This window comes from Eretmochelys imbricata, chromosome 2 (assembly GCF_965152235.1).
Source record: "Eretmochelys imbricata isolate rEreImb1 chromosome 2, rEreImb1.hap1, whole genome shotgun sequence".
NCBI classification, from domain to species: Eukaryota; Metazoa; Chordata; order Testudines; family Cheloniidae; genus Eretmochelys; species Eretmochelys imbricata.
In genome coordinates, this window is record NC_135573.1 from 236,440,661 (window position 1) to 236,453,187 (window position 12,527).

The 12,527-nt window shown below is 44.8% G+C and overlaps 1 protein-coding gene across 1 annotated transcript; it reads right to left on the reverse strand.

The window, feature by feature from the left end:
- Positions 1-605: 605 nt before the first annotated feature.
- Positions 606-12,494, reverse strand: PTCHD3 (patched domain containing 3). Its single transcript, XM_077808261.1, has 4 exons — positions 11,697-12,494; positions 11,036-11,157; positions 3,274-3,419; positions 606-2,679 (listed from the first exon to the last, which is right to left on the reverse strand). The coding sequence occupies exons 1-4, from the start codon at positions 12,492-12,494 to the stop codon at positions 1,103-1,105; spliced, it is 2,643 nt and encodes an 880-aa protein (XP_077664387.1). The 3' UTR covers positions 606-1,102.
- Positions 12,495-12,527: the final 33 nt, after the last annotated feature.

Genomic DNA, 12,527 nt, shown 5'->3' on the forward strand with positions numbered 1-12,527 from the left:
AATAACTAATCTCAAATTTAAGCCACCACCACCAGAGATCCCAAAACAATTGCGTGCTGATTGGGAGCCAGGAGAGCAGAGTGGCGCGGGCTGGGTCACTCCACTTCTTGCTGCCCCGTGAGTGTGGGGTCGGGACTGCCTTGCACTCACCGGGCAGCAGGAAGTGGAGCGACCCGGCCCCAACCCGCTCCACTCCACTGGCTCATGCCTGATCCTGCCCCCCCCTCGGAGGCCTGGGGCCCCACACACACACACCCCGCACGGAGGTGGCTGCGTAGGACACCAAAATGGCTAGGGACGGCCATGGCTCAGAGGGTGTCTATTAAACAGGATGATTGCTGATAAGGCCAGACTAGCCAAAGGTGGCAACTCAGCTTCTGCTGCAAAGGTCCCAGATTGCTCCTGCTCTTGTGCAATAACCTGCTGTTGCTGAGTTGCCAGTCGTTGCAGTACTTAAGTGCTGCTGCTGTTCCTAGGCCTGGTTTTCAATCAACCACTTTAACAATTTGTCTGCTTCCATGGTAATACAGGGATGCCTACATTTAAACTTCATGAGAGTACACTGTGAGAAAGCTCAAATAATGCTGGCATAATTTATATTCCTTTTGAAATCTTTATTGGGCATTTAACACAGAATACATAAGATCAAGAGAACATGCTTTTAACTTCAAATGTATTTTAACCAATTTTTTTTGGTTTGGTAATATTCTATTATTGTGATATCATTTTACTTAACCCATGTTTTCTCTCATGATCTAAGGGCTTATCAGGATGAACAGCTTGTCCACGGCAAACTGGGGTATAATCTACAGCATACTTGCATGCTGTGTAGTAACTGACCATGTGGACCCTGCTATGGTGCGCTAAAAGTTCCCTAGTGGGCTTTGAGCTAATCCCATTAAGTGTTAATCCTGAACAGTAGAAAACTGACATTTTCATACAATGCTAATTTAAATCTGCAGATTAATGTTTTGAAACCTTCAACATGTTCTTTTTGGCTGATATGCTGTATTTTAAATTGTATGTAAATTGATGAGCAATCTGGATTTATTTTTCCTTCAGCATGAAGCTGTTTGATACATTACTTGGACTTTGTGCGTCACTAAAAGAGCTGCTGTTTTTTCCTCGTTTTTATATTTACCCTTTTGTGTGATGATCTGCCACGAATTCCAAAAAATGTTAAAAATACTGGAATAAAAACAAGACCATGAACAGCTCCAAACAAGATAACGAGAAACATAATCTTAAAAAATGTTCTGAAGATGTAAGCTTGTGCTGCAGACAGCACAATTACTCCTAATATAGTGGAGATAGCACCTTGTATCACCGGGTAACCTAGAAGATACAGGGCATCAACTGCCCTTTCATTGACAGTTGACTTTTCACTTGAAACAAATGCATAGGATATATGAGCAGAAAAATCTACTGAAAACCCGATGCAAATGACAAGGTTAATCATGGATATGGAATCAAGATTAACATTCCAGTATGTCATGAAACCAGCAACGCCAGCAATAACAGAAGCAATAGCAAAAGTTACCCACAAGGAGCAGAGCGGATTGGGAATAAGCAGCAAGGAAACACACAACATGACTCCAGTAGCAATTCCAATATTCTGAATGGTGTTTGGCACTATTACAATATACTGATCATAGTATATGAATGCTGGGTGATATACCATTAATGGGATCTTACAGTCCTTGGCTAGGTCTCTTAATTGGTGTAAAAGGTTCTTCTCATCAACTGCAGTAGTAACATTCACTGTTTGAATGAAAAAACGTGAGGCTGCTATTTCCTTATAGCGAATATCAATGTCCCATTCAAATTCTGGAAATAATTTATATAGTTCAGATAGATTACCCATGAAAAACGCCCTAGTATCTATATTCAGTGAACCGATTCTAGCAACATTCTCATACATTCGTAGCCATGACTCTGAGAGACTCTTCTCCACATAGGAGTTATTTTCTAAAGACTCCATACAGTTCTCAATGTCATTACGAATGGATAGATTCCAATAAGGCACATTTTCTGTGATAGTGACCATAACCCTGGGACCATACTCTGAGAAATATTCATCTTCCCAGTCATAGTACTGAATGACATAAGAATCGTCACTAGCCAGATTTCGCAGGTCTATACCTTCCTTCATCTGAGTACACCCATAAATACTACTAGCCAGGAACCCTCCATACAGCAACACCACAAACACTTTGGTCCAGATCTTTGTAAGGAAAGGACCATAATATTTCCTAAAGAATTTGTTCATTGGATGTTCACCTTCGGCCCAAGAAGACTTATCAGAAAACCCTCCTACACAGCACATGTTGTACAAGCAGGAGTGATGAGGCGGAACAAGGTCTTTCACTTTTGTGCAAATTAACCAGTGTCTGTTGCCTTCTTCCCTTTTACCATTTAAAGCAAGAACAGCTCCTAAAAATGTGATGTTGTATAAATAGCAGAAGATGAAAGCAGTTCCTGTGTAGAGACAAAAGGACTTCACAGACTGAAAGGAAGTCATGATCCCTATGTAGAAAGCTAAAACATCAGTGAGAGTGGTGATTGTGATAGACACTGCTGCCTCTGCATAAGTTTCAGCCATCCGCTTTTCAACTTTATTTTTAGGATTAGTCTGTTGCCAGCAGGAGATCATAATGAACATGTCATCAACACCAACCCCTACAAAAGGGAAAAGGTCAACTTATTGTACATACCATCATTATCAATTTTTAATGGAAAATAGCAAAATTGCAAAACAAGCAATGACTTAAGCTGAGCAATAAGCATTGTGTTCACACCAAGCGAAGTTATGGACCCACAGAAAATAAATGCCACACACCCCCTCCATATACGAGGTAATGTATTACATTTTCCCATGGTGCGATCTCTTTAGGTGAGATCTCTCTTTCTCTCTCACCACATTTCTCTGAAAGAGAAAGCACCTCTGGGATAATGAGGTAGATCTCTCATCCATGCAATGGAAAATACAGAACTGCTTTTCGGAGCATGGATCCACCTTCAACCTCACACTGAGCTGAATGGCCCTCTGCTGCTGTACCTCCTGCTATAAACCATTACAAGTGAGCCCTTATTTTGCACATTCTGCACTGCTGAATAACAGGATGGATAAACACCTGGAAAACGACTATCATACCCAGTGGTCTTAACTTATAATTGTGCTGATCCCTGATTCATGCCATGTAAACATAATCTCCCACTAGGCACATTTTGCAGTTCCATTTTTTCCATCAAGCCCAATTCCTTGTCACTTACCCAGTATAAGAAATGGTGCATTTGCTACAGTCATGTCAAATGGTATCCCACAGAACAGCAACAATCCAAAGCTGCTTAGCACAGCTAACCCAGAAGACAGCACTCCACATGCTGCAACCCACACTTTATTCTGTACACAGTCAACCCTGGAAAATTGTGTAAAAAGCATCTTGTTTAGATTTTAAATGCTGTGTTTTTATATTATACAATTATATTATAAATAATATAAAATATGTAATGGCATGCAAAATCCTTATAATATAGAAATTTTATATATCATGTTTGGTAAAAGCAACTTTGGTTACATGAGTCTCATTAATACTTTAATGAGAGCATCAGGTATTAACATTTTAAAGTCACAACATGGGCCAAATCAGTCCTTCAATTTAAAATGCACAACCAGTGACTCAGTGTAGTTGCATGAGTTTAACTGACAGCAGAATTGTTGTAGCTCTCTATTCCCCCATCACACAACAATGAGTAAAAAGAAAGTATTATGGTGCCACCTACTGGGAAGCAAAGAGTTGTGAAACTCTACCCTGATCATGTAAACCAGACCCACTTTTCAGTTTTCTTTGACTCCTAGGCATCTTGCCTGAGAAGTGTGGGGCGCTGTGTCGGGAGCTGCACCATGCAGCTCCCGGAAGCCATGGTAGGGGCCCGCTCCGGCTCCTACACGCTCCAATGGGAGCTGCAGGGGTGTTGCCAGAGGATGGGGCAGTGTGTAGAGCTGCCTGGCCGCGCCTCTGCAAAGTAGCTGGAGAAGGGACATGCCACTGCTTCCGGGAGCCACTTGAGGTATGCACTGCTCAGAGCCTGCACCCCCTGAGTCTCTCCCCACGCCCCAACCCCTTGATCCCAGCCTGAAGCACACTCCTGCACCCCACACCTCTCATCCCCAGCCCCACCCCAGAGCCTGCACCCCAGATGGAACCTGCACCCCTGCCCCAGCCCTGATCCCCCTCCTGCCCTACGAACCCCTCGGTCTCAACCCAGAGCACCCTCCTACACCCCCAAACTCCTCATCCCCAGCCCTACTCCACAGCCCGCACCCCCACCCCAATTCTGTGAGCATTCATGGCCCGCCATACAATTTCTATTCCCCGATGTGGCCCTCAGGCCAAAAAGTTAGCCCATCCCTGCTTTATAGCATGCCCATCAAGGCAGCATCTACGCATCTTGCAAGAGATGCTCACTGCCTTACAGAATCAATCTCTCTAGCAGATATTATGAAAATGTCCTACTGAACATTTACATACAACTAGTGCATGGCTATGTCAACCGTTTCTTTAAAGCTGTCACAGAAAACCAGGCAGGAAAGGGCTGGGGAAAGTTATAGATAGAAACTCTACAGTGAAGCAGAGAGAGAAAGAGTGGCTTTAGTAATAACATTGTTTTCCTTATTCGAATCAAGTTTTTTCTGCTCAGGGGACAGCATCTTCTTCTGTAAGTCCTTACATTTGTCACATGACATAGTGTCAGACATTGACTAATTTAGGACATAAGAGGAAAAGAAAATGCCAAAGTTCCTTCTCTCTACAAGTCTTTCAGTCTGGCACATACATGGAATGCCCTGAGTGGAAGGAGCATATTACAAGATTAGAAAAGGAGTACTTGTGGCACCTTAGAGACTAACCAATTTATTTGAGCATGAGCTTTCGTGAGCTACAGCTCACTTCATCAGATGTATACCGTGGAAACTGCAGCAGACTTTATATATACACATATTCTCTGTGTATATATAAAGTCTGCTGCAGTTTCCACGGTATACATCTGATGAAGTGAGCTGTAGCTCACGAAAGCTCATGCTCAAATAAATTGGTTAGTCTCTAAGGTGCCACAAGTACTCCTTTTCTTTTTGCGAATACAGACTAACACGGCTGTTACTCTGAAACCTATTACAAGATTGTGAGCCCTAATGATGCTTATCACAGGGAACAGTAATGCCCAGGGAAGTTTATTAGGAGTGAAGCTGTAAATGTCTATAAATGGATTAAAAATTCCCTGACAGCTCACAAAATGTAATTGCAAATAGGAACTCCTCATCAAGGTAGTGTGTGTCTAGGGGGGTCCCAATGCGATCAGTTCCTGGCCCCGCACTATATAACGTTTTTATTAAGGACATGGAAGAAAACATAAAATCATCACAGATTAAGCTTTCAGGTGACACAAAGATTGATGGTGAGGACAAGTCACTGATAAGGAGCAATCTGGACCTTTTGGTAAGCTGGCAAGCAAACAATATGCATTTTAATAAGGCCAGAAGTTTAAGCTTTAAATTGTAAAGTTAAAGTTATACTTTTAGGAACAAAGACTGTAGGCCATTCTTACAGGACGGGGGATTCTGTTCTGGGAAGGAGTGACTCTGAAAAAGACTTGGCTGAACACAAGTTACCAGTGCAACACTGTGGCCAAAAGGGCTAATACGATCCTTGGATGTAGACATAGGGGAATATTGAGCAGAAAGAGGCTCAATGAGCACCTACGGGGGAAAAAAATAGCTGTTCAATGGCATGCAGGAGGCACTGAGGGAGGAGGGGGAACGGGGGTGGGGCCTGTGGTGGAGCAGGGGTCCAGCACCCCCAGGGAAATCCCAAAGTCGGCACCTCTGAGAGAGGTTATATTACCTCTATATTTGGCACTGATGTGACTGCTATTGGAATACTCGGTCCAGTTCCAGATGTTGATAAATTGGAGAGGGTTCAGAGAACATCCACAAGAATGATGAAACAATTGAAAACTACGCCTTATAGGGGCAGACTCAAGGAGTTCAATCTGTTTAGCTTTACAAAGAGAAGGTGTCATAAATATAAAGGGAAGGGTAAACCCCTTTGAAATCCCTCCTGGCCAAGGGAAAGCTCCTCTCACCTGTAAAGGGTTAAGAAGCTAAAGGTAACCTCGCTGGCACCTGACCAAAATGACCAATGAGGAGACAAGATACTTTCAAAAGCTGGGAGGAGGGAGAGAAACAAAGGGTGTGTGTCTGTCTATATGCTGGTTTCTACCGGGGATAGACCAGGAATGGAGTCTTAGAACTTTTAGTAAGTAATCTAGCTAGGTATGTGTTAGATTATGATTTCTTTAAATGGCTGAGAAAAGAATTGTGCTGAAAAGGATAACTATTTCTATCTGTGTATCTTTTTTGTAACTTAAGGTTTTGCCTAGAGGGATTCTCTATGTTTTTGAATCTAATTACCCTGTAAGATATCTACCATCCTGATTTTACAGGGGGCATTTCTTTATTTCTATTTACTTCTATTTTTTTATTAAAAGTCTTCTTGTAAGAAAACTGAATGCTTTTTCATTGTTCTCAGATCCAAGGGTTTGGGTCTGTGGTCACCTATGCAAATTGGTGAGGCTTTTTATCCAACATTTCCAGGAAAGGGGGGGTGCAAGTGTTGGGAGGATTGTTCATTGTTCTTAAGATCCAAGGGTCTGGGTCTGTAGTCACCTAGGCAAATTGGTGAGGCTTTTTACCAAACCTTGTCCAGGAAGTGGGGTGCAAGGTTTTGGGAAGTATTTTGGGGGGAAAGACGCGTCCAAACAGCTCTTCCCCAGTAACCAGTATTAGTTTGGTGGTGGTAGCGGCCAATCCAAGGACAACGGGTGGAATATTTTGTACCTTGGGGAAGTTTTGACCTAAGCTGGTAAAGATAAGCTTAGGAGGTTTTTCATGCAGGTCCCCACATCTGTACCCTAGAGTTCAGAGTGGGGGAGGAACCTTGACAGAAGGGTAAGGAGTGACCTGATCAATCTATAAAAACCCAGAGAACAAAAATGTGATAATGGGCTCTTTACATTAGCAGACAAAAGTATAACAAGATCCAGTGGCTGGACGTTGAAGTTAAACAAATTCACACTACAAATAAGGCACATATTTTAACAGTGAGGGGTAATCAATCATTAGAACAACATACCAAGGGCTGTGGTGGATTCTCCATCGCTGGCAATTTTTAAATCAAGGCTGGATGTTTTCTAAAAGAAATGGTCTAATTAAAATAGGAATTAATAGAGTGATGTTCTACGGCTTGTGTTAGGCAGAAGAGTAGAGTAGATGAGAAGATCACAGCGGTCCCTTCTGGCCTTATAACAGGGGTCGGCAAACTTTTTGGCCCGAGGGCCACATCTGGATATGGAAATTGTATGGTGGGCCATAAATGGTCACAAAATTGGGGGTTGGGATGTGGGAGGGGGTGAGGGCTCTGGCTGGAGTTGTGGGCTCTGGGATGGGGGCAGAAATGAGGAGTTCAGGATGTGGGAGGGGGCTCCAGGCTGGTGCAGAGATGCGGGGGGTGAGGGCTTTGGCTGGGGTGCGGGCTCGGGGGTGGTGCTGAGGATGAGGAGTAGGCGGTGCAGGAGGGTGCTCCAGGATGGGACCAAGGGATTTGGAGGGTGGAAGGGGGATTAGGGGTGGTTCAGGGGGTTGCAGCATGAGAGAGGGTCAGGGTGCAGGCTCTGGGGGGGCACTTATCTCAAGCAGCTCCCAGAAGCAGCGGCATGTCCCCTCTCCAGCTCCTACGTGGAGGCACAGCCAGGTGGCTCTGCACTCTGCCCTGTTTGCAGGCTCCACCCCTGCAGCTCCCATTGGCCATCGTTCCTCGCCAATGGGAGATGCGGGGGCGGCGCTTGAGGTGGGGGCAGCGTGCGGAACCCCCTGGCTGCCCCTATGCATAGGAGCAGGAGCGGGGACATGCTGCTGCTTCTGGGAGCCACACGGAGCGGGGCAAGCCCCCAACCCCCGGCTGGAGTGGGGCAAGCCCCGGACCCCGCTCCCTCGTGGGAGCTCAAGGGCCAGATTAAAATATATGGAGGGCCGGATGTGGCCCCCAGGCTGTAATTTGCCCAACCCTGCTTTATAATCTAATCTGTGGTTTGGCTTTACTGAGGAAAGAGAAGAATAATTATGACATAATTCTTAAAAAGACTGATGAGCAGTCAGTTCAAAAAAGGAATAGATTTTACACAAATGGGCATGCTCTTAGGAGAAAGTATGGAAACCTTCCTGAGGGCCCTCTATGAATAAGCAGATAATCGTGACTTTGGTGTCACTAAGGAAGAATATACAAGAGATCATCTAGCAGTTTGGATTGTAGACAAAAATTTTCAGAAAAATACAGTTAACGCCTAAGTTAGCTTTAGGACAAGCACTGCAAGTGTCATGATACCCTAATCTAAGGAAAATACAAGTCATTCAGCAAGAGAGTGATGGAAATACAAGAAGTGGCAAAGGAATAATTCCTATTGGAAAAAGCAGTACCATTTAAAATTGCATCTTAAAGCATGGAGTTCTCTGGCTTGAATTGTAGCAGGTGTCTCACGGGAGAACACTGAACAGATGAGGTCTGCCCACACAGTAGAAGCATATGTAGAAAAAGTAATAAGGACAAGGGAATGTGTCCACGGACGCAAAGAAGTCAGGGAAATATCCTAAGCAAGAGCGAGTGCCTATTTTCTGTGATCTCTGTTCTAAGACAGCATTCATGAACAGGCTTTGATCTCAAGATTTACAATATTATTGTTACATTTAAAATTGATTCAGGAGCAGAGGAAACCTTTATTTGTAATGAGACTTTTAACAAGATTAAGTTCTACTCTGAAGCTGGACCAGTAGAAGTCACTGTGCTCAATAGCCCTGCGTGATAAATAAATTGATGGGTCAGTTTAAAGTCTGTACTAGATGTAAAAATCAAGGAGTATGTGTTTGATCTGTTTGTCGTTAGTGGAGTTACTGCAAGTAGCCTCATGGACCAAGCCATAATCTATGCAGATGACTCTCACAAAATGCTGGAAAAAAATCAGTGTGGGGATCCAGTATAAACCAGGATCTTAAACACAAGATGGAATCATGTAAATCTTAGAGACAGACACAGCTAACTGCGGTCATTGAGACACTACATGGTTGAAGCTGTTCAAGGTACCCATCAGAAGTAACAAGGAGCATTTTAGCTGGTGTTTGTCTAACCTGCTCTTAAAAATCTCCAATGATTGAGTATTACACTCTTGATCCATATTTAGCTTGTGGTCCACTATGACCCCCAGATCTCTTTCTGCAGTACTCCTTCCTAGGCACTCATTTCCCATTTTGTATGTGTGGAACTGATTGCTCCTTCCTAAATGGAGTCCTTTGCATTTGTCCTTATTGAACTTTATCCTATTTACTTGAGACCATTTCTCCAGTTTGTCCAGATCATTTTGAATTTTAATCCTATCCTCCAAAGCACTTGCAACCCCTCCCAGCTTGGTATCATCCGCAAACTTTATAAGTGTACTCTCTCTATGCCATTATCTAAATCATTGACGTAGATATTGAACAGAACTGCACCAAGAACTGATCCGTGTTGGACCCCACTCATTATGCCCTTCCAGCATGCCTATGAACCACTGATAACTACTCTCTGCGAATGGTTTTCCAACCAGTTTTGCAACCACCTTATAGTAGCTCCATCTAAGTTGCGTTTCCCTAGTTTGTTTATGAGGTCATGCGAGACAGTATCAAAAGCTTTACTAAAATCAAGATACACCACGTCTACCGCTTCTCCCCTATTCACAAGGCTTGTTACCCTGTCAAAGAAAGCTATCACACTGGTTTGACATGATTTGTTCTTGACAAATCCATGCTGACTGTTATGTGAATGTATATGTGCATATTTATTTATTTATTTTTCCTAAAGTTAATTAAGTATTTGGTGGCACTGTGAGGACACCAAAAATTTATTGTGAAAACCTCTGTTCTAGAGGTTTCAGAAACAAACCACCACCAAGAGATTTTCCTATCCCTAAAAAGAGTAAAACAGAAAATTCAACAAAACATGAAACTCAGCAAAATGCACACATTCATATTACAGGTTTTTCTTGAACATTTCATATGTATTTGTCTTGTTTAAAAATGTTTTTTTCAATTCAAGGGTAACATAACGAAAGGTTGATCTCACATAGGCCAAAACTAGAGATGCAGAGGCGCAAGAAGGGAAGATTTTCACCTTGGAACCTGGCAGCCCAGGATCCTCATTTTGGTCATTGACAACTGCCTTAAATCCATATTTTCAGATACTCCTGCAATGGAGCAGGTGTAACTAGTTATATAGGAAAGAATCCCAACACATCCTTGATGGAGGACAGGCTCAGCTGTAAGAAAGCCCATGAAAGCTCTCTTCCCCCTCCCCTCCCCTCCCCCCCGGGTTATTTTTCCACCTTCACTCTTTTTCTCCTGTTTTATGTAAGTGTGCTAACACAGGTACATAGAAAGCATTGCCTAGTCCACCTACCTGTGGGTGGCCACAGCACTCTGTACCCTGCAACTGCTACTCCAGGATTGGTCCCTCCGTGCTAAATTACTTTACTAATAATGTTTTGATTTAACGTATCTGCTTTTCAGTACCAGATAAGCATCAAGTCACGTTTCTCTCTTTAAAAATATATATATGGGCATGTTTGAGCAAATCCTTACTCAAGTGAGTAGTTCTCACTCAGGCAAGACGTCTGACTTCACTACAGCTACTCACGTGTAAAACTTAAAGGTTACCTACCATTTTTGTATCAATATTAATAGCCATAGACTTTTACTATTAGTAGTAGATCACCTACAGAGGACTAGGGATCTGCTGTACTAGGCAAGAGGGTCCTTGTCTCAAATTACACACTCTTCTTTTTCAGACGAAAAAGAAGAGTTTGTAATTCAAATAAAAGGTAATTTAAATAAAATATATAAATGATATGGAAAAAATAAAAAAAAAGATGATTAACTTAGAAGACAAGAGCTTACCTTAAACAAGAAATAATGGAAAAGGTTATAGTTAGAAAGTATGTTATGGAAAACAGGGGGATCACTTTCTTAGTATTTCCTTCAAACTCTTCCTGTCTGGATACTGAGGTAAAGTAAGCCACCTGCCATTAAAAAAAAAACAAAAACCAGGTTAAATAACATTTGTCACTACTCTTTTATTGTATGCCTCTGTTTAAACATGATAGGAATAGGGTTCAGAGAGTTATCGTAGGCACTTCTATTTTCATATCTTAATTATGATTTTAGCTGTAATTAGCTATGTTAGCCATAGCTAAAATCATACATTAAGAATAGAAAGAAAATAGCACACAGTTAAACACACAGCCCAAGAGAAGACGAATGACCCTGAGCAAAGCATTTGGTTGAAATAGTCTGGACCTAGCCCTGCACTCTTTATTCAGGCAAAATTCCCATTGAACTAACTCCTAGTTTCACCCTAGTTTCACCCAGCACAAGCGGCCCCTCCCTGTGGCATTTCAGAGCCTTGCCTCTCATTCCGGATCCGTAACGGTGCCGGGTTTGGGAACAGAGCCCAGCGCTCCGGCTCTCCCGCCCCCGAAGCGCGGGGGCTCCAGCAGGAGGATCCCGCTGCACACACCGGGGAGGGCTCCGTGCCCCAGGGGGCTGCTCGACCCTGTACCTGGACAGAGGTGAGATTTAAAGCCTCCAGCTCAGCCGGGATGCGCTCGAGGAAGTTTTCCAGCCACTGCAAACTCCTCTCTCGGTCCGCGGCTTCGTCTTCTCTCAGGTAATAAACCAGCCTCAGGGCTTTGGCTGCCTGCACCCGGGAGGCGGCCGCTCCGCGACCCAGCTGAACGCCGCCTAAGAAGGTGCCCATGAAAACGCTGCCCTGGAACACGGGGTAAGTGAGCTGCGGGAGGAGGGTCTCTAGCCGGGCCGGCTCCCCCTGCACGGCAGCCAGGAGCGGGTTGGGGCTGCTGCAGGGCCCTTTGTTCCGGACGCACAGGTCCGGGTAGGAGAGTTGGGTGCCTGGGTCCGCGCCGGGAACAGCGAGTCTCTGCACCGCCCCGTCCAGCCGCAGCAGCTCCGCGAAGGCGGCCGCCGTCAGGATGTTGGCGCCTGGGGCGGAGACCGCGATGAGGGAGGCGAAGGCGCCCTCTGTGAGCAGCCTCTGGCCGGAGAAGCGCTCGGAGTCGCGGGTCGGGAAATGCTCCTGGGCAAAGCGCCTCTCGCTCTTGGCGGGTCCCCCGAGCGGCGTGAACTGACTCTCGATGTCGTTGGCTTGTCTCTGCCGCAAGAAGAGGAAGCCGGCGCCGAGGCCGCCCGAGAGCAGCAGCGGGAGCAGCAGGAAGGGCCACGGGCGGGCGCCGACCAGCCCCCCGAGCCGGCCGAGCCGCCGGCTGAGAAACAGGGCTAAGTTGTCGTGCGGGGGGATGGTCGGTTCGGGGCCGGGGCCTGGGTCCCACTCAGGGCCCATTTTGCCGCTGCCCCGCCTCTGCTGCTGGGTCCC

Excerpts from the sequence above, each read along its gene's own strand:
- PTCHD3 (XM_077808261.1), bottom strand. The coding sequence starts at position 12,494 with ATGGGCCCTGAGTGGGACCCAGGCCCCGGCCCCGAACCGACCATCCCC. Across the intron at positions 11,158-11,696 it reads TAAATCTCACCTCTGTCCAG|GTGGCTTACTTTACCTCAGT; the intron begins GTACAGGGTCGA and ends TTTTAATGGCAG. Across the intron at positions 2,680-3,273 it reads TGCACCATTTCTTATACTGG|GGGTTGGTGTTGATGACATG; the intron begins GTAAGTGACAAG and ends TCCCTTTTGTAG.